Source organism: Lactuca sativa, chromosome 9 (assembly GCF_002870075.4).
Source record: "Lactuca sativa cultivar Salinas chromosome 9, Lsat_Salinas_v11, whole genome shotgun sequence".
Taxonomy (NCBI): domain Eukaryota; kingdom Viridiplantae; phylum Streptophyta; class Magnoliopsida; order Asterales; family Asteraceae; genus Lactuca; species Lactuca sativa.
Genome location: NC_056631.2, coordinates 42276860 through 42300516, shown reverse-complemented (window position 1 = coordinate 42300516; position 23657 = coordinate 42276860). Strand labels below are relative to the sequence as shown.

At 33.5% G+C, this 23657-nt stretch overlaps 1 protein-coding gene and 1 pseudogene across 1 annotated transcript; both read right to left on the bottom strand.

Moving 5' to 3' along the window:
• Positions 1–14082: 14082 nt before the first annotated feature.
• LOC122194440 (heat shock cognate 70 kDa protein-like) lies at positions 14083–16694 on the bottom strand (annotated as a pseudogene).
• Positions 16695–21136: 4442 nt separating this feature from the next.
• LOC111898273 (heat shock cognate 70 kDa protein) lies at positions 21137–23397 on the bottom strand. Its single transcript, XM_042898292.1, has 2 exons — positions 23181–23397; positions 21137–22923 (listed from the first exon to the last, which is right to left on the bottom strand). The coding sequence occupies exons 1-2, from the start codon at positions 23395–23397 to the stop codon at positions 21308–21310; spliced, it is 1833 nt and encodes a 610-aa protein (XP_042754226.1). The 3' UTR covers positions 21137–21307.
• Positions 23398–23657: the final 260 nt, after the last annotated feature.

The window sequence follows — 23657 nt, the reverse complement described above, 5'->3', positions numbered from 1 at the left end:
TGAGGGATTACTATTAGTTTCTATGAATTTCACCAACTATAATTCATATTAGCAACCACATATATTTAAGGGCAGGGGCAGAGTTGTCATGTATGTATGGCAAGCACATAGGAAGTTAACTTAGTGACATGATTACCACACCAGTTAAACTTTTCTGTCAACAGGGACGAAACAACAAAATAGAACCAAATCAATTAATTAAAATGTCAATGACCATATTTCTTTGAGGCATGCTATCAAACACCATATATGCATTACAACATACAAAAGTATTCAAATAGTAAACTTACATCAACACGGACAAATGCAACTAAAAGATAACAAAAATACATAAACTTTGCATTTATTCAATAATAAACTGCTTTGCAAAAGAAGGCCATCATTAAATCAAAATGATTTTCTAACCTTGTGTAAATGGTGGTGTAATCAATTTTGATTATGCAGAGTAAAGGTTAGAACAACAACAAAATAGCATGACTCATATCACCGTTTGAATTCCTTCCATTCAAAAGTGTATAATTTTTGAATTTTTATCAAAGATTAGTTGTGGATTCGAGGAATAGATAAATGATATGATGGATTTAAAAAAGGAAGGAAATGTATATTTGTATAGCAATTATTATGAGAATTTAATACGTAACATATATAACATACGTTCAGTCAACTGTGGTTTTCAATATTAAGAAACAGGAAAAATAGGCAGAAATTGCCAAGTGGAAAATGATAAAATAAAAATAACCAGAAAATGCCATGTGGCATAATACATTATAAGAGGACATGTGGCAAAGTTATTTTCATTTGTTAGAATAGAAATAACATCCAAATCTGGTGAGTCGTATGAGGATGTTATGATTTTTTGAAATTTCGGCTTAGCAGTAGATAGCCCGTATACTCGATTTGAGATCGAGTGGTTTTTAGCCGAAACAATCTAAACGAGAATCGAAGATCTCGTCAATGGTAGTGCAACAGTAAAAAGACAGTCGAAAACAGACGTCGGATGAAGAAGTTATGAATATATAACGGAGTTTTCCTGTCCCGGCCTACTAAAAATAATATAATAAAAATAAAGTCAAAATTAGCCAACGGAGTCTAAACGAGAGTTGTAGAGCATAATTTCACCTACGCGTGGATATAAAGCACGTCAAAAACGGAGCTTGTATGCGAAAGTTATGAATTTCTGAAGTTCGGGGCGTGAACCCCAAGGCTGTGCCAGAGCTCATGAGGTGAATATTAGAAATTCACGAGGTGAGTCAGTTCACGAGGTGAATATTAGAAACTCACGAGGTGGACAGATGATGGACGTCTTCCAGGGCAAGTGGCCATGACGAACGCAATGACGTATCGAGCTCACGAGGTGAATATTAGAAACTCACGAGGTGAGCCTAGCTCACGAGGTGAATATTAGAAACTCCTGAGGTGAACTCAGAAAATTTACCCTATAAATAGAATTCAAGGGGCAGCCGAGTTTGGTTGCTCATCTCTTACTCTCCCACTCCCGATACTCTCTCTAAGCCTTACTTTAACCCCCCGAAGCCCAAAGATCATGAGAAGAAAAGAGTTTTTGAGCCGAAGCTCTGCCTACAAGAAGCCCGGTGTGTGAAGATCTTCTGGTTTCACTGAAGAAATACTACTCTTAGAGCCGTAGTGCTGCCCGATCATATTCTGATTAGGTGAGTATATAGTCACTTTCATCTTACACATAAATATGAAGTATTTTTTAAAATACGTTTTATGTGTATATATACATATATATATATATATATATATATATATATATATATATATATATATATATATATATATATATATATTGTTGTTTATTTGGAGTGAGTGTGTGGTCACTTTCTTCTAACACATAAATATTAAGTATTTGCTATGAAATACGTGCTATGTGTATAATATAAAGTTGTTTATATGTGTGAGTGTATAGTCTCTTTCATAAACACGATAATAATACAAGTATTGCTTGAATGTATTAAGTATATTGCTGTTTATATGTGTGAGTGTGTGATTACTTTCTTCTAACACATAAATATGAAGTATTTGCTTTGAAATACGTGTTATGTGTGTGTGTGTGTGTATATATATATATATATATATATATATATATATATATATATATATATTGTTGTTTATTTGGAGTGAGTGTATAGTCCCTTTCATAAACACAATTTTAATACAAGTATTGTTTGAATGTATTAAGTATATTTTTTGGGTGAGAGTGTAGACACTCTTTTTTAACATATAAATATGAAGTATTTGCTATGAAATACATGCTATGTGTTTATATACTATTGTTTATTTGAGATAAGTGTGGAATGGATGTTTTATATAGTTTTTAAATGAGTTAAACTGTATATGTATTTTATATCTACAAATATGTTGGGTAGAACATGGGTAGATGAGATAGTTGGTATGTGATAAAATGATGAGGTATGAAAGATGATTAAGAATGATATTGGCAGATGCACCAATCAGAGAATGTCATAATACTAGCAGATGCGCTTAAGAATAATATCGGTAGATGCACCAAGTAGTGAATGTCGTCATCCTGGCAGATGCGCTTATAGGATAATGTCGGCAGATGCGCCAAATAGAGATTGTCATAATACTAGCATATGCGCTTATAGGATAATCCTGGTAGATGCGCTTATAGGATAATGTTGGTAGATGCGCCTAAAAAAGAATGTCATAAACCTAGCATTCGCGCCTCATAGTGTATGACGTAATCCTGGCAGAGGCGCTTAAAGGATGATGTTGGTAAATGCGCCTTATGTAGCAATAGATTTTTTGTTAATTCCTTAGGTCAATCCTTAGGAATGAATGAATGACGGGTAGTTGAATTCTTAGGGTAAAATCCTAAGAAATAAAGAAGATAATGGGGATGGGTAATTGGGTTGATTGTTTGATGGTTGAATATAATAATTATATTATTGTGGGTTGAAAACCCTATATCCTCACCAGGCTCCCAAGCCTGACCCACTCAGTTTTCTTTGTATCACAGGTATCGATACGAAGATATATTTCATGGAGAGATTAAAGGAGATGTAAAATCTTTAGTGTAAATAATGTAAGTTCTGTTTATGCTTATGTGTCTGTATCGGACCATGACATCCCGAGATTTTGTTATATAATGAAAATACATTTCTTTAAAGAAATGTTTTGATAAATCTTTATCATATTTTCGGAACAAATTTCGCAACTGTTTTCTTTAAAAGATTACTCTGATTTTAAAAACAAAGCATAAACAAATCGGTATTTTCTGGCCGTGAAATTGGGGATGTCACAAATATAGTTGAGTCAACACAAACTCTCGAATATCCAACTTGATCATACTTAAGAATCACGACATTTGCACCTGCTCTGAAGCGGCATTCTCCTTGCAGAAACAAGGCTCTCTCTATAAGCATCTTGGTGATCTCCATGACCCACTCAATCGTTTTCTTGAGCAACATGTACTCATGTGCCAATCGCTCTCTCTCCGTAAGTGAAACATTTGTACCTGCTCCTATGAGCTGTAACTAACTTCCTAGGTGCTCACCCTAGGATTCTCAATCATACTTCCACTCCACTGGTTGCCTCGTGCATGCTAGTTGTATACAATATAGGATCGGATAGATTATAAAATAAATGACTCTACCCTGAGTCCATAACCAATTAAGGAACAAAAAATAATGCTAAGTCAATCATTCTAGGGCTATATAATCCTAATTGTATACAACTATGCAACATACACTTAGCAATTCACATCGTCATATACCACATAACAAGCAATTCCCTGGGCTATACAACATCACAAAAATTAGGCAATACTAATTGTACGATTCCTGAAGGAGTCCTTAGCCTACTCACTAGCATGCATTTCTAACAATTCACATATTAGCAAGCTCAAATTTAACATATAAAACCAGTATGGGTATTTTGGAAATCACTTTCTTGTTCAGGCTCGAGATGATTGTACACATCGCATCTTCTTGTAAAACCAAGGTTAAATCGAAGGTCCACATTCACGGTCCCAATCCAACAATCAAAACGAACATGATAAGAGACCGAGCCAATGTCTCTAACCCAACCATTTAATTTAAATTTCCTTTCAAAAAACATTTATGAAAATTCTTAGATCCTAATTTAAGTTTGGATTCACACAAGTGTTCCTCCAAAACCCTCAAACCATGTCTCTGATACCAACTTGTAACCAAATGAAGTAAAAACATAAGCACATGCAACTATCTACAGTAATCTACCTGTCTAACAGGTCCCTATCGTATACTAAGCCTCATATCTTTGTTATGTACTAGGTGTGAGACCCGTGTATTACATATATATATATATATATATATATATATATATATATATAAGCTTAAATATTAAGCATTTTTTTTAAAGTAGAAATTCGAAATAAATACAAAAAAACGATGAATAAATAATTGAATCTATATTAATAAAAAAACTATTAACATATAATTGTTAATTTAAATTACAATACATTTCCAAATAATTATTTTTATATAGTAATAAGATGCTATAAAATTTAAATGAAGCAAAGCATTTGAGGCTATAATAATAAACAAAAGAAAAGTACATTGTAATTCCCATTTGCCCCTGATTACAACAAACCTAAATAGAAACATTGTCACAAATTGGAAAGACTTCATATATAACACTCAAAAAGAATAAAAAATAAAGTTATTCACATAATGTCAAATAATGAACTTAAAGAGTTAAAAGCAAGAATGACAGACAACTTACTTCCATTTATTTGTTTATCATAAGAACTTACTTGTACTTAAAGTATGATTCAGTAACATTTGTTGCATTTAGCACAAAAAAATGTTTACACATAAAATTTTATACTGTTGCTTTATTGAACAAAATATCTTTCGATGCTTTAAGTAGGGATGCAATAATACACTATGGTGAGAAATCTAGATAGTGTTAACTATTAAAAACAAGAAAGACATAATATAACAAAATGCAGCTTATATGGATCACATGTATATCAATGTATTTGCTTTCAACATCAACATTGTAAACATGAAATAAGACCACTCAAAAAAAGTTTAATATTATGATTTTTACAAATGCTTTTCCTGCACTTTTCTCTTATTCCCAAAATACCCCTTCCTTCAAAAAAACCTTTCATGCTCCAGATTATTCATTTCTTCTATTTATATAACTACGCTAACATTTTTTTGGACAAATGATCTATTGAAATCCAAACATTTCCACCATCAAACACAAAGTATTCTAATAAACAAATATTGTATCAGGTTTCCATGGTTAATCTCCAGAAGAACATTCTTTCATAATCAAGAACCTTAATATTATAGCTAGTAAATTCTATTGTTTTTTCTATGCCACTGAAACGACATGATGTCTAATCCTTTGTATTAAGAATTAGTTTATCTTCATATTAATAAATTCTAAAAATCATATTGAAATCTATAGAAATCACTTTGTTGCAAAAAGCATTAAGTCTACGTATTTATATATTAATATTATAAATGAAGTTAAACTATACCTTCGATATATGCATTGTGAGGCTTCTATGTACTCCATAACACTTGATACACACAAAGTGCTCCAAGATTTGAAGATCTAGTCACACCCGGAACCGAAAATGATATGGAATCAATGAAACAAACCTGTTGCGAGATCAAAATAATGACTTCTTTTCTTAATATATCTCAAGGAAACATCCTTACCTGAACCATTTATTGTTGAATATTGGTTTCGTTAATCCATCTTCTCTCCCATGAACCTACTGAGGCACATATTTAGGTAGTTCATGAAAAATTACAGACATCTTAATTTCACCACCTACGTATTGTTGAATGTTACATTTAAAAATGTCTTTCTAAAATCGTACGTTGATATAAAATTGCAAGAAGAATTATCAATTTCCTCAATTTTTTACATGCTTCTGTTTTTTAATGGTATCCACAATCTATTTAATTCTAAGTATAAGAACCTCATCAACAGAAAAAACGTAGCAAATATGATGAAATATTAGGGGCAAAATGGTCCAATTCCGGACTAAGCAAGGAAAATTTGTATAACAGCAAGAGAACCATGATCTGGGTAAATGGGGCATCAAAGAATCATGAATTATAGTTGTATCATGAATCTCAACACCTTCCATTCTGATCATCAATTGCTGGAACAAAACATCCGGGCAACTGAAACGTTATTCCCAATAGTATAAAACCTGCGATTCCGGCAACTCAAAGCTCTTGTCCACAGCAGAGCAAGTATTAGATTTTTGCAGTTATCGGTTAAAATCAATCACAAAATACGCCAACTTCTCTTTCAACTGATTTGCAATAGAAAGAAACTCAAAAATATATGACCAAAAGGGTATAAATGTGGAAGTAAAAATTGAAAAATTCAACTTTCATAAAACAAACAAATCAACTTAACTGAATCAAGCACATCATATATCTTTTTAGTCTTTCAGATTACTTGAGGGATTACTATTAGTTTCTATGAATTTCACCAACTATAATTCATATTAGCAACCACATATATTTAAGGGCAGGGGCAGAGTTGTCATGTATGTATGGCAAGCACATAGGAAGTTAACTTAGTGACATGATTACCACACCAGTTAAACTTTTCTGTCAACAGGGACGAAACAACAAAATAGAACCAAATCAATTAATTAAAATGTCAATGACCATATTTCTTTGAGGCATGCTATCAAACACCATATATGCATTACAACATACAAAAGTATTCAAATAGTAAACTTACATCAACACGGACAAATGCAACCAAAAGATAACAAAAATACATAAACTTTGCATTTATTCAATAATAAACTGCTTTGCAAAAGAAGGCCATCATTAAATCAAAATGATTTTCTAACCTTGTGTAAATGGTGGTGTAATCAATTTTGATTATGCAGAGTAAAGGTTAGAACAACAACAAATAGCATGACTCATATCACCGTTTGTATTCCTTCCATTCAAAAGTGTATAATTTTTGAATTTTTATCAAAGATTAGGTGTGGATTCGAGGAATAGATAAATGATATGATGGATTTAAAAAAGGAAGGAAATGTATATTTGTATAGCAATTATTATGAGAATTTAATACGTAACATATATAACATACGTTCAGTCAACTGTGGTTTTCAATATTAAGAAAAAGGAAAAATAGGCAGAAATTGCCAAGTGGAAAATGATAAAATAAAAATAACTAGAAAATGCCATGTGGCATAATACATTATAAGAGGACATGTGGAAAAGTTATTTTCATTTATTAGGATAGATTTTTTACATTTTTAATCATTTTTTAAACATGTGGGATTGAATTGAAATCCTTAACATATTTTATAAATAGATTGAACCCACAATATAAGTCAAATCGACTCATTAGCTATACATAAACAAGGACAATTATTGCAATTTATTAGAATTAGGTATAAAGAAAACAAAAAAGGTAAGATAGTTCTAAGTGTTAATTGGAAAAAAGAAAAAGAAAATGTTTAAACCGAAAAAGTGCTAAATGTGCCAGGTTTTTTTTAAATAACTTAGGGAAAATGACTCTTGAGGGTAATTAACTTTTGCATTTGTACTCATTTGGTCATTTTTTTTTTTTTTGTATTCAATATACCATCGAACTTGTTGTTGGTGTTTACCATAGCCCTTTTGACCGGCTTTTGACCTGTGATAGCCGGTCAAAGAGTTATGGTGAACACAAACAACAAGTTCGATGGTATATTGAGTACAAAAAAGGAAAGGGACCAAATGAGAACAAACGCAACAGTTGGTTACCCTCCTGATTCATTTTCTCTTTACTCATTATCAGCAAATCTCACGTCATCTCCTACTGAAATTAATGACTAAGAGATTCATTATTTCTTCTTTTCAAAACATAACTCACGAAAGGACATTATTCATGCATGTACAATTTTGTAATGCACTTGAATATTTATTAGGGGGATCTTGACTAAGAAGGCGCATTTCATGACTACATTTACATTTGCAATCAAATGATTTATCGTATCATGGATTCTAGACAAGTCTACAAACGAGTGGAATCACAATTGCTGTGATTTTTGAGTTTACTTAGCTTTAAGATCGAACTCATGGGATAAGATACAACATCAATATGTACAATATCATGCTGCTTTTGTAGACACATCACCATAATATTGTACATATTGATGTTGTATCTTATCCCATGAGTTCGATCTTAAAGCTAAGTAAACTCAAAAATCACAGCACTTATGAATCCACTCGTTTGTAGACTTGTCTAGAATCCATGATACGATAAATCATTTGATTGGAAATGTAAATGTAGTCATGAAATGCGTTTGCTTAGTCAAGATTTCACTAATAAATATTCAAGTGCATTACAAAGTTGTACATGCATGAATAATGTCCTTTCATGAGTTATGTTTTGAAGAGAAGCAATAATGAATCTCATATTCATTAATTTCAGTAGGAGATGACGTGGGATTTGCTGTAAATGAGTAAAGAGAAAATGAATCAGGAGGGTAACCAACTGTTGCGTTTGTTCTCATTTGGTCCCTTTTTTTTTGTACTCAATATACCATCGAACTTGTTGTTTCTGTTCACCATAATCATTTGACCGGCTATCACAGGTCAAAAGCCGGTCAAAAGGGCTATAGTAAACACCAAAAACAAGTTCGATGGTATATTGAATACAAAAAAAAAAAAAAAAAAAAAAAAAAAAAGCCAAATGAGTACAAACGCAAAAGTTAATTACCCTCAAGAGTCATTTTCCCAATAACTTAATAATATTCTTTTTTAATCAAAGTGCACCACAGTTTTTATTGGAAAATTGAAAGTTTTTCAAAACCATTTACTCCATTAAACCTTGCATATATCCTTGACCAACGTTTCTCAATTAACCAATTATCAACAAATGGGTATTGTAGTCGGAAAGTTCCCTGTCGCTCAAATTGTAACAATCTTTAAAATCAAATCTATGATCACGAATTGGTCAAAAGACGAGGGTTTTCTATTCAATTCACCCATTCTCGCAAAGCAACAAAATCCAAGTTTGACTTAGAAATTTTTCAACGATCAAATTTCTTGTTAAAGTCAACACAAAATCTTACTCAACAGAAACCAAAAAACCCCACACATTCAAATCATTTAAAAGCAAAATCCCATAACACAATCAACATCTCTCTTTTTTGTGGGTGTTTCACTATTTTGCAAGATCAAAACCGGAAGAAAATGTAAACACGTGCATCATTCAAGACATTAAGACCCAACAAATAAAAAAACAATAATGTATTCTTCAGGTGAAAGATTGATAACGTGTGCTTCAATTTCTCAAAAACCAAGATTTAGATTTGACAAAAAAAAATCAGCCAATCCTTATATAAGCATTCTAGGCATAATCTGAGACAACAATCTTTGGTGTGTCGACAGGCCCTTGTATGACCCTAAAAGGCCACAACTTGATGTTATCCTGCATTTTGGAATCACTGAATCTTCTTCCAATCAACCTCTTAGCATCTGAATATCCACAGTTAGTTAAGCAAATAGCCAAGTGAAATGAAGAAAATCAACTATAACACTAAATCAGTAAGGATTTTGATTAACTAAAACAGCTCTAGGAGTATATTTCTTGGTTGACATATAAAAGACAAACTAATATGTAGTAGAATACGCAAACAAACATTTAGTAGAAATCTCAATTTAACGGAATGAAAGCTAAACCAGCTAAACCTTGTGCTTAATGCGACCGAGACTTTCCACTATTTCCAAATAAAAAGCAGTCATGGTGTTGTTTAGTTAGTTTTCATCACAATCATGCAGATCCAAACCCAAAAAAAAAAAAAAAACACCCTGGAATGTGAAATTGGTGACAAAAACAAATAAGTCATGAAGTTAATAAAAGGTGTTTTGCTTAAGTTGTCATTTTTGAACTGTTATAGTTAAAAAGCTAAAAACAATTATAAAAGTCAGGTTTTACATACCGTCTAAAATCTCTTATTAAAGCTAATCGAAAAACTATTTTGATAAATCTTTTTGAGTTAGACAAACATTTTTTTTTTACTTCTTAACTTCTCAAAAAAATATCAATAAGTTGCTTTGAAAAATAATCGCAAACATCCCCTAATCATATCATTTTTTTTTTGGGTTTGTCTCTTAGGCATCGTTTGATACATAAAACAAAAAGAAATGAGTGGAACTAAGACCTATTCAATCCGACTAGTTTTTCAATTTCAAGTTCCATAAAGGAGAAAAAAAATGGAACTGCATTACAAAATAAAGTGATGCCCATCTTTTCCTACATTGCTCTTACTCTCGTCAATTAATTGATCAACAACTTGACCTTAGATCTAACTAGCTAGGCTTATATTTATCTGTTATACATGACTAATATAACGTGATAAGATATATTTATATGAAAAGATACGTTGGAGGTGACGGTGAAGATCGGAAAAAAAAAAAACAAACAAACAAAAACAAATTTAATTACAAGATTGAAATTTACTAGGCAGATAAATATAAAATATTATCTTCATTAGTAATAGCTATAGCATTTTAATCATTTTCAAGGAAAAAAGCTTTGTACTGCTGGTAATGGAATCGAGTAAAAAGGTTAAAATGTAAAGGTAAGATATTTTTGAAGGTTATATTGGGAAAAAGTTAGCCTTATGTTTAAACCTACAACATAATGACTTGAAAAGGCAACGAACATTCGATTTTGTTCATATTTAATCACTAAACTTTTTTTTGTTATCTATTTGTCATTGAACTATTGAAACTGTTCACATTTTACCCTTATACCGGTCATAAGGGTAAAATGTGAACAGTTTCAATAGTTTAGTGGCAAATAAATAACGAAAAAAAGTTTAGTGACTAAATGTGAACAAAATCGAAAGTTTATTTCCCTCTAAAAAGTTCAATGGCTAAATGTGAACAAACTTCCTATTGTATTATGTTTTAGCAAATTATTTATTTTTGTTTAATTGTAGCAACATTTGTTGATGAATAAATCTATGAAATAAAAAAACAAAATGTAACATCCGGATTTCCATGTATCATAATTTAAATATTTTTCTTTTGAGTTAAGAAGAGAGACTCGACGAGTTGACGCCTCAACTCGTCGAGTAAGGTCGCGACTGATGACTCGGATTAATGAATGAACTCGACGAGTCGGTGAGGCGACTCAACGAATCCGTGATGTTGGCAGAAACCCTAAATCTTTGGGCCCGAGCCATATTTAAAAGCACTTATGGCCTTCAATTGTGACTAACTTTCCCATAAGTGAGAACCCTAGCGAGCTTGTGTGTGTTGAGTGAGAGGAAGAGCTATCTTGAGCTTTTTGGTGTGATTTTGCAAGAAAGGAGAAGAGTTCCAGCAAGAGGGACCAAGGAAGGTTATTGTTCTGAGTTATTCTAGCAAGGAGCTTCATTCTAAGGTATAAAAATGAACCCCTTTCCTTCCCTATTGTGTAGATTCCATTTTGGGGTTAGGGCTTGAATCACTTCATCTTTGGGGTTTTGAATGCCTCAAACCCCTCTTGCAAGTTTGTGTTACAGATCTGGACCCTTCTAGGTCCAGAGAGCCGAGAATATGAAGCTTTAGTAGAGTAAACCTTGGGGTTTGAAGTTAGGAATATAGACCCTTCTAGGTCCAGAGAGCCGAGAATATGAAGCTTTAGTAGAGTAAACCTTAAGGTTTGAAGTTAGGAAGCATTCATGGGATTTTTATGGTATATATAGTTACTTTCATCTTACACATAGATATGAAGTATTTTATATAAATTACGTGTTATGTGTACATATTATTTGAATACTTGCTGTCTATGCTGGATGAATGATTTTATACACGTTTTAAAAGATTTAAACGGTATATTTATTTTATATCTATAAATATGTTGCCGATGAAATATGGGTAGATGAAATAGTTGGTGTGTGATAATTAGGTAAATAGATGATGATGAATATGTGATGTAGGATGAAAGGAGATACCATAACCTTAACCGGCAATGTGGCGATGTAGTCATCTACCAGAGTATATAGATGGCGACCACAGACTATTCTAGACAACCCAGTGGAAACACCAGCAGGCCCATAACCTGTAGGTGATGAATTACGAGTTCATGCGATGTTATAACTACGTATTCATGCGATGATACTCTAACCCCTTACTATGAATTACGAGTTCAGACGATGTTGTAACTACGTATTCATGGGATGTCACAAATTTCGCATACCAAACCAATGGTCATAATTCACATCAGTGAGAATGGTTCATTTTTTTGTAAAACCGAAATCAGATTAGAAAATTTTGATTTTTTATTTTAGAAAATGTCAAACCATTGGTTTTTTGTATCGGTTTCGGTTTTTTGTTTTTTTCAAATATATTTTCAGGGTTTTGTTTTTTTTTTTTTTCTATTTCATAGATTTCTTCATCAACAAATGTTGCTACAACTTAACAAAAATAAATAATTTGCTAAAACATAATACAATAGGAAATTTGTTCACATTTAGTCATTGAACTTTTTAGAGGGAAACGAACTTTCGATTTTGTTCATATTTAGTCACTAAACTTTTTTTCGTTATCTATTTGCCACTAAACTATTGAAACTGTTCACATTTTTACCCTTATGACCAGTAACAGCCGGTCATAAGGGTAAAATGTGAACAGTTTCAATAGTTTAATGGCAAATAGATAACGAAAAAAAAAAGTTTTGTGACTAAATGTGAAAAAAATCGAAAGTTCGTTACCCTTTCAAGTTATTATCCCTTTTTTTCCCTTTAAATCGAAGTGCAATGTTCGATTGGATTAAACTAAAAGTTTTTCAAAACAATACGGTCTATTAACCCATCGTCTCTCATTGCTTCCTGCCAATTATCATCAAATAAGTTGTAGTCGGAAAGTTCCATGTCGCTCTAATTGTAACAATCTTTAAAATCAAAATTTATATGATCATGAATTGGTCCAAAGACTCAGCCACGAGGCTAAATATAAGGAAGGTGTGTTCTAGGACCTATCTAATTTTTTTATTTATCTATAATTTTTATAGAAAATTTTTAGGGACCTATCTTAAAAAAAATTGAGGACCTACCTTATTTATAAAAAAAACTTTGAATTTGTATAGAAAGGTTTATATATAAAAAATAATGAACCATATGGTTTTAAATTCTAAACTCACCACTATCAAAGTCAGGATTCTTTCTTCAATTCATCCATTGCCAATTCCAAGTTTGACTTAGAAATTTATCAACAATCAAACTTCTTGTTAAAGTCAACATCAAATCTTACCTGTTACCATATCTTATTATATTTTTGGTTTAACACATTAGAATCGTATCATTTTCCACTCACACCATAAAACTCATAGAAATAGAAATTGTACCACACCTCACCACATTTTTTTCTATTTTTTTAAATTTAATTTATTAATTATATAAATATTTATAATAGTAAAAGATAAATAATCCATTAATTTAATTTAAGACGATAATTAAATAAAAACACTATAAAATAAGACTAATTGTAAGATTTTTTTTCATGATTTCCTATCTAACCTCAAAACCATATCAAGCTCTTATCCAGTTGCGGTCAATAAACTGACCGATCCAGAGGACAAATATTTGCACACAATTTGTTTCAACCGGATCTTGGGGGTGAAAGATTGGAAGGAGGTTTGTTTGGATTCATTTTTGAAATACAAAGGGTTGAGTTTTTGTATAACTTTAATGTAGTGGTGTGAAATGTGTGATACAAAGTATGGTATTTATGGTTGTTTGTTTAAAAGAAATGTCAAAATTCAAAAAACAGCAATTTGAAAAGGGTCACACATAACGATAAAAAAAAAAAGGTGTAAAACTTGTGTTCTTAAGGTGGAAGATTGAACACTTGCGCTTCAATTTCGCAACAACCAGATTTAATTAGTTTCGACAATTCTGTAAGAAATCTATGGAAAAATCAGCCAACCAATTACAAAATCATTCTAGGCATAGTCTGAGGCTTAGGTTAGGTCCATTTATGCACCTCCACTCAAAAAAAAAAAAAATGAACCTTAAAAGTATATAATCAGGTGTGTTATGTAAAAATAATTAAATTAAACAACCACTATATGTACCAAAATCACATGCCTTGCATGCAGCCGAAATAGCACTACAGATTTCATGATTTCGTTCACAACTGATAAAACTGAAACAAAATGGTTTGTTGGTTTAATGTTTTTTTATACCTTAGTTCAAATTTAAGAAGTTGCACGTTACTAGTTCACAACTGATAAGACTGAAACAATGGCCATGATTTGGGAACTAAAATTCTCACTTGCATATAGTCTCGAGATCTTCCTTCATGCGATGAACCTCATCAACAGATGCAGCTTGGTTGTGCTTGATCCACTTGGCCGTGTCAACAATGGCATCCTCCATTTTCCTCAACTTCCTACTTTTCTTCATACTTTTTATCTTATTCTTCATGTTGTATATGCAATCCTCCAATGCATTAAACGCATCTGCTTTCTTTTTGTATTCTTGATCCTCCTGTTTATACTTGTCAGCATCTTCTATCATTTTCTCAATCTCTTCCTTGGAGAGTCTTCCATTTTCATTAGTAATCATTAGTTTCTCCGTCTTACCAGTTGATATTATCTCCGATGTGACTGTGAGGATACCATTCGCATCTATTTCAAAGATGTCATTGAATTGTCCAAATCCTCTAGGAGCTGGTGGTATCCCAGAAAGCATGAACCTCCCCAGCAAATGGTTATCTGTAGCTCTTGCTCTTTCGCCTTGATATCTACACAAACTTGGTAGTCACAAACTGTTGAATGAATTTTGGATTTCTTGGTAGGTATTGGAGTGTTCCTTGGGATAATAACATCAAATAATTCTCCTATTAATTCTATACCAAGGGACAAAGGAGTCACATCCATTAACATCAAATCCCGACAACTCTTATTATTGTTGCCAGTTAACTTTGCAGCCATAACAGCTGCACCATATGCAACAGCCTCATCGGGATTCACACTCTTGCATAGTTTCTTCTTTTCAAAAAAATCTTGCAACATACACTGGACCTTTGGTATTCTAGTCGACCCACCAACAAGAATTACCTCATTTACACATGATTTCTCAATTGTTGCATCACTTAAACAAGCCTTCAAAGTCTCCATGCACTTATTGAAGAAACTCATGTTGAGCTCTTCAAATTTAGCTCGACTGAATTTCATGGAGAAATCAATGGCCTCATGCAAGCCATCTAGTTCAATTGAAGTCTGAGTACTACATGAGAGAATCCTTTTTGCTTTCTCACAAGCAAATCTCAACCTCCCCAATGCTCTTTTGTTCTCACTCAAGTCTTTATTATATCTTCTCTTGAATTCCCGAGCACAATGGTCCACCATGCGGTTATCAAAATCCTCACCTCCCAAATGAGTGTCACCACCAACAGCTTTCACCTCAAATGTACCACCCCCTTGTTCTATGGTCAATATAGAGACATCAAAAGTGCCACCACCCAGATCAAAGACAAGCACGTTGATCTTGCCATTAATGTCAGACTTGTTGTCAAGACCATAAGCAATTGCAGCTGCTGTAGGCTCATTGATCATACGAATGACATTAAGTCCAGCAATAGCTCCAGCATCCTTTGTTGCTTGGCGTTGCGAATCATTAAAATAAGCCGGAACCGTTATCACAGCATCTTTCACAGGTTTCCCAAGGTATGCCTCAGCAGTTTCTTTCATCTTCCCAAGAATCATCGATGAAATTTCTTCAGCCAAAAATTCCTTCTCTTCCCTTTTGTAGGAGACAACAATCTTTGGGGTGTTGGCAGGCCCTTGTATGACCTTAAAAGGCCACAACTTCATATCTTCCTGCACTTTGCCATCACTGAATCTCCTTCCAATCAACCTTTTAGCATCTAAATATCCAGAGAAAATTAAGCCAGTAGCCGAGTGAAACGAAGAAAATCAACTATAATACTATACGAGTAAAGCTTTTGATTCACTAAAGCAGCTTTTGGAGTATATTTCTGGGTTGATGCAAAAATGACAAACCAATATGTAGCAGTATACGCAAACAAACATTTAGAAGAAATCCCAATTTAACGAAATGAAAGCTAAACTAGCTAAACCTTGTGCTTAATGTGACCGAGACTTTCCACCATTTTCAAAGAAAAAGTAGTCATGGTGTTGTTTAGTTAGTTTTCATCACAATCATGCAGATCCAAACCGAAAAAAAAACCTAAAACCTTAAAACCCTAAAATGGAGAAATTGGGGTACACTTGCTTTAAAGATTAGTTTATTCATAACAACGATCAAAGAGTTCACTAGATTTAAATCTAGTGAACTTTGCAGAGATGTTATTCAGGAACAATTTTCTGAATATCGAACTCCGGATTTCACGATTCTAATCTATTGGTATGATTCTTACTATCCCTTCTGCTAAATGTGGAAGTTTCTTATGCTTAATCATAATAAGAATACCAGCATTCAAGAAAAACTAGAAAAGCTTACCAAATATGGTGTTAGCAGGGTTCATGGTCGCTTGGTTCTTGGCGCCATCGCCGATGAGACGTTCTGCATCAGCAAAAGCAACAGAAGACGGTGTGGTTCTGTTGCCTTGATCATTAGGAATGATTTCGATGCGTTCATGCTTCCAAACAGCGACACATGAGTACGTTGTTCCGAGGTCGATGCCGATCGCCGGTGCATTGTTTCCTTTGCCGTCCATTACAGTCAAAATTCAAAACAAAGTAATCTGTGTGCTTTCACTTTTCAGGTTTCACAGTGACTTATAGTATTTGTGAAGAGGATAAGACAAAATTCCTAGTTACCTTGTTAAGGGGGTTTACACAATATTACACTATACCTTGGGTTGCTAAAAATTCGTTTGTCATTAATATATCTTTGGAAAATAACTTGAAAGAGTAATGAAGTTTCGATATTTTTCATATTTAGTTATTAAATTTTTTTTCGTTATCTATTTGCCGTTAAATTCTTGAAACTGTTCACATTTTACCCTTATGACCGACTGTTACCGGTCATAAGGGTAAAATGTGAACAGTTTCAATAGTTTAGTGGCAAATAGATAACAAAAAAAAGTTTAGTGATTAAATATGAACAAAATCGAAAGTTCGTTTCTTTCTAAAAAGTTCAATGACTAAATATGAACAAACTTCCTCTTGTATTATGTTTTAGCAAATTATTTATTTTTGTTAAATTATAGCAATATTTGTTGATGAATAAATCTATGAAAAAAAAACCTGAAAATATATTTAAAAAAACAAAAAACCGAAACCGAAATAAAAAACCAATGGTTTGACATTTTCCAAAATAAAAAATCAAAATTTCCAATCTGATTTTGGTTTTACAAAAAAATGAATCATTCTCACTGATGTGAACTATGACCATTGGTTTGGCATGCGGAATTTGTGACATCCCATGAATACGTAGTTACAACATCGTCTGAACTCATAATTCATAGTAAGGGGTTACAGTATCATCGCATGAATACGTAGTTACAACATCGTCTGAACTTGTAATTCACCACCTACAGGTTATGGGCCTGCTGGTGTTTCCACTGGGTTGTCTAGAATAGTCCGTGGTCGCCATCTATACTCTGGTAGATGACTACATCGTCACATTGCCGGTTAAGGTTATGGTATCTCCTTTCATCCTACATCACCTATTCATCATTATCTATTTACCTAATTATCATCATCTATCTTTCCTCATTTTGTTTCATCACACACCAACTATTTCATCTACCCATGTTTCATCCGCAACATATTTGTAGATATAAAATAAATATACCGTTTAAATCTTTTAAAACATGTATAAAATCGTTCATCTAGCATAGACAACAAGTATTCAAATAATATGCACTCATAACACGTAATTTATATAAAATACTTCATATATATGTGTAAGATGAAAGTAACTATGTATAACACAAACTTACAAGAGGAGTTTGAGGCATTCAAAACCCCAAAGATGAAGTGATTCAAGCCCTAACCCCAAAATGGAATCTACACAATGGGGAAGGAAAGGGGTTCATTTTTGTACCTCAGAATGAAGCTCCTTGCTTGAATAACTCAGAACAATAACCTTCCTTGGTCCCTCTTGCTGGAACTCTTCTCCTTTCTTACAAAATCACACCAAAAAGCTCAAGATAGCTCTTCCTCTCACTCTACACACTCAAGCTCGCTAGGGTTCTCACTTATGGGAAGGGTAGTCGCAATTGAAGGCCATAAGTGCCTTTAAATATGGCTCGGGCCCAAAGATTTAGGGTTTCTGCCAACAACGCGAACTCGTCGAGTCGCCTCACCGACTAGTCGAGTCCATTCATTAATCTGAGTCATCAGTCGCGACCTTACTCGACGAGTTGAGGCGTCAACTCGTCGAGTCTCTCTTCTTAACTCAAAAGAAAAATGCTTAAATTATGATACCTGGAAATCCGAATGTTACATTTTGTTTTTTTATTTCATAGATTTCTTCATCAACAAATGTTGCTACAATTAAACAAAAATAAATAATCTGCTAAAACATAATACAATAGGAAGTTTGTTCACATTTAGTCATTGAACTTTTTAGAGGGAAACGAACTTTCGATTTTGTTCACATTTAATCACTTAACTTTTTTTTCGTTATCTATTTGCCACTGAACTATTGAAACTGTTCACATTTTACCCTTATGACCGGCAACAGCCGGTCATAAGGGTAAAATGTGAACAGTTTCAATAGTTCAATACCAAATAGATAACGAAAAAAAGTTTAGTGATTAAATATGAACAAAGTCGAAAGTTCGTTACCCTTTCAAGTCATTATCCCTATATATCTTGTGTATTTACTATTTAGTATACTTGTAGATAAACATTCTTCGAGTGGATTTTATGGTTTAATTTTATTTAATAATTTTGATTTGAAATTCCTATTTTATCTATGTTTAAACTTTTTTTTTTCCTTTTCTTTAGTTTTAAAATAATTTATACTTATTAGAAATATACTATCTTAACCCTAAAATCCACCACCTTCCACGAATTTCTCTCTTCATAGTTACCATATTTCTCCACTTTCTCCCTAAAGAACCACCACCTTTAGTTCTAGCCTTTGTGGCCGGCCTTTTTTAATTAGCCACCGCCTTCGACCTCTTTCTAGCCACTACGCCGACTACTACCACCTCTACCTCCATCATGCATCATCGTCACCGCCTTCAATCTCCACGATGCCCTATATCTCGTTTGCCACCTTCGTCCTAGCCTGTTTTTTTAGTGACACTTTTTATGTGCTACTAATTGTCATTTTATTTGTAGTGAATTTAGTTTCAAAAATCTATAAATATATATTATTATCAAAATATAAACATAGATATTAAACAACAAGTTACATCGCAAAAAACAATCTATATTTTGATATGTAATCTCACATGGGTGATGCTTGTATAGTGACATTGAGCGATGGGTGTATAGTGACATGGGTGATGGCTGTATAGTGACGACACTGAGTGTAGAGCTTCCCATATTTCCATAAAAACAACAAATAAAATGTACTAGTTTATTTCTATATTAAATCACATAAGTCGGAGGGGAGTTGTGTCGGCCAAACCGGAGCTTAAAAAATCGTTGTAACACTCCAACAACTGGAGCTTAAAAAATGGTTGCATTTAAGTTGATGGTTGCAGATTGAACTTACATACGGAATAGTTGAGGATACAAGGGAAATTCATACTTCATGAAGTTGATAGTAGTTGTGGTTGGTCAAGTGGCACACATTCAGGCTTCAAACTTCTCAAATCATCTTTGTCCAAATCTCATGGTGGTCTGCTTTTGGAATTGTTGTACAATTCTTGCTATTCAGTAATTAGATTTACACCTCAAATCTGCAATATGCAAGTCTTGTACTTACACTCCAAATTTGCAAGTTTCTTTCTAACTGAAATCATAAGTAAAATACAATCAATTGTGAGACTTCCTCTTTGTATTTTAGTAAAACACTTTCATATATTTGTTTACTAACCAAAACAATGCAGAAAAAAACATCATCCTCGTTGCAAGGCACGGACTTTTTTACTAGTTTATTATTAATTGTAGTGAGTTCACAAATGAGATTCAATAGTTTTTATTTGTACGGCAATTGCACAAGGTGCATGGTATAATATAAAAACAGGTTGTTCTATAAAAAAAATTTCATTCAATTTATAAGACCCCAAAAGTCTCAAAAAAGTTGTGGGTAATTTTCGGGTATACCTGAATTAAAACCCACTCTACCTGAATCCGAATACCCGAAGTGCAATATAGGTAGTGTATCAATTATTATTATTTGTACAAAAAGAACCCCGGAACTATCCAAAACCCGAAAGTAATACCCAATCAACACCCCTAAATTTCACTCCAATAACTTGTATATGTTTGACCAACGTCTCTCATTGCTTCTGAATTATCACCAAACAGATTTAGTCGGAAAGTTCCATGATTCTCTGATCATGAATTGGTACAAAGACGAGGGTTCTTTCTTCAACCAAGTCCAAGTTTGAGTTAGAAAATTGTCAATGGTCATATATCTTGTTCGTTTTTAACATGCTAAAAAAGTCAGCATAAAATCTTACCTTCCCATAAACCAAAAATGTAATATAATTAACCAAAAAAAAAAAAAAAATTGTGTAACCTGGGGCAAATAGGTGTGGGTAACTGATTTCCAGGCAGAGTGTGATCCACCCTTTTGGGTGGGAAAAGAATTGGTCCCGTTTGAATTATAGTCAAAATCTCATTTTTGACCTAATCCAATCTATGTCAAACGAAACTCAAAAATCGATGTTCTGTCCACTCTAGTCCTACATACCAAAAGCTATCTTACATTTTCAATTCAACAAATTGCCAAATCAACATTTCACAATACATATTCAACTTTCTTTCAATTCCATTGTGGATATGCACAAGGAAAAAAATGTAGTCTTCGCTCAATCTTAAAAATGATCATCTTGACTTGTTAGGCCATGATGAACTCAGTTGGAACATTAAAGCACACCGAGTTGAAACATAAATCTTGAAAGTCTAGAACCAAGTGTGTTGCGTAAAATATTATAAATTAAACAATCAACACATGTAGATGGTAATCAAAATTTTCCAAAAAAAAATCTAACAAAATCAAGTACCTTGCGTGAGCAGTTGAAAAAGCATTCCAAGATTTTCATGCTTTTGTAACTGATCAGACAAATACAAAAAGGTTCTTGGTTTAACATTTTTTATTGGTTTAAGAAATTTCCCCTTAATTACTATTAAACATCATCTAATGAAAACAAAACACGACTTTAGAAGATACACGAGTTTCATTACCATGATTTATTGACTAAAACTCGTCCATGCATAGAGACTCCAGATGTTCCTTCATGCGTTGAACCTCATCAACAGATGCAGCTTGGTTGTGCTCGATCCACTTAGTCGTGTCAGCAATGGCATCCTCCATTTTTCTCGACCTCTTACCTCTCGTCATATTTTTTATCTTATACTTCATGTTGTATATGCAATCCTCCAATGCATTCAATGCATCTGCTTTCTTCTTGTATTCTATGTCCTCCTGTTTGTACTTCTCAGCATCTTTAACCATCTTCTCCATTTGTTCCTTTGAGAGTCTTCCATTTTCGTTAGTAATCGTGAGTTTCTCAGTCTTACCAGTTGATATTATCTCCGATGTGACTGTGAGGATACCATTCGCATCTATTTCAAAGGTGTCCATAAATTTTGTAACTCCTTTTGGAGCCAGTGGTATTCCAGAAATTGTGAACTCTCCCAACAAATGGTTATCTTTAGATCTGGTTCGTTCACCTTGATACACCATGATAGTTGTCAAAAATTGATTGTCCTCACTTGTACAAAAATTTTTAGATTTCTTGGTAGGTATTGGAGTGTTCCGAGGGATCACAACACTCAATATATCTCCTTTTACTTCCACACCAAGAGATAAAGGAGTGACATCCAATAACAACAAATCTTGACAACTCTTATGATTGTTACCACTTAACTTTGCAGCCATAACAGCCGCACCATATGCAACAGCCTCATCAGGGTTCATACTCTTACACAATTCCTTCCTTTCAAAAAACTCCTGCAACATACACTGTACCTTTGGTATTCTAGTTGAGCCACCAACAAGAATCACCTCATTTACACACGATTTCTCCATCTTTGCATCCCTTAAACATGCCTCCACAATCTCAATACATTTACTAAAGAAACTCATGTTGAGCTCTTCAAATTTAGCTCGACTGAATTTCATGGAGAAATCAATGGCCTCATGCAAGCCATCTAGTTCAATTGAAGTCTGAGTACTACATGAGAGAATCCTTTTTGCTTTCTCACAAGCAAATCTCAACCTCCCCAATGCTCTTTTGTTCTCACTCAAGTCTTTATTCCATCTCCTCTTGACTTCCCGACCACAATGATCCACCATGCGGTTATCAAAATCCTCACCTCCCAAATGAGTGTCACCAGCAACAGCTTTCACCTCAATCGTACCCCCTTCAGCAATGGTCAAAATAGATACATCAAAAGTGCCACCACCCAGATCAAAGATGAGCACATTGATCTTGCCATTAATGTCAGTCTTATTGTCCAGACCATAAGCAATTGCAGCTGCTGTAGGTTCATTGATGATGCGGACGACATTAAGTCCTGCAATAGCTCCAGCATCCTTTGTTGCTTGACGTTGTGAATCGTTGAAGTAAGCTGGAACTGTTATCACAGCATCTTTCACAGGTTTTCCAAGGTATGTCTCAGCAGTTTCTTTCATCTTCCCTAGAATCATGGATGAAATTTCTTCAGCCAAAAATTCCTTCTCTTCACCTTTGAAGGAGACAACAATCTTTGGTGTGTCGACAGGCCCTGCTATGACCCTAAAAGGCCACAATTTGATGTCATCCTGCACTTTGGAATCACTGAATCTCCTTCCAATCAGCCTCTTTGCATCTGTACATCGATCCACAGTTAATTAGGTGATTATAGCCAAGTGAAAATTTTGAAACCAACTATATTATTTCTTGGTTGATATTTAAAGGAACAAAGTAATATATATGCAGTAGAATACGCAAACAAACATTAATTGAAGTAGATCCGAACGGAATGAAAGCTAAACCTTGTTCATGAAATATTGGCCGGTTTCTTGCTATTCCTTAATTAATAAGAATAACATTATTCAATAAAAACTAGAAAAAAACAAAGTTTACCAAATATAGTGTTAGCAGGGTTCATGGCGGCTTTGTTCATGGCGCCATCGCCGATGAGGCGTTCGGCATCAACGAAAGCAACACAAGAAGGTGTGATTCTGTTGCCTTGATCATTGGGAATGATTTGGATGCGATCATGCTTCCAAACGGCGACACATGAGTAGGTTGTTCTGAGGTCGATGCCGATTGCTGGTGTGTTGTTTCCTCTGTCGTCCATTACAGTCAAAATTCAAAATATAGTAATCTGTGTGCTTTCACTTTTCACCCAAACTTATATAAGATAATAACATTGGTCAACCTAATTAACTTATCTATTTTACAGGAAATTGATATTTTATAAATTTGTAGTATATTGTGTTTAAGAGCTACTTACACCATGTCAAACTCTATGTACAACCCGAAAATGCTAAAGCCAACTAACTTTATTCCGATATCAATTTTATCTTAGGTATCGATTTGGTACGGGGAATAGAACTT

Bases quoted from the DNA above. Each gene is read 5' to 3' on its own strand.
- LOC111898273 (XM_042898292.1), bottom strand. From the start codon at position 23,397: ATGGACGACAGAGGAAACAACACACCAGCAATCGGCATCGACCTCAGA. The intron at 22,924-23,180 runs GTAAACTTTGTT...ATCGATGTACAG, and splicing joins CCCTGCTAACACTATATTTG to ATGCAAAGAGGCTGATTGGA.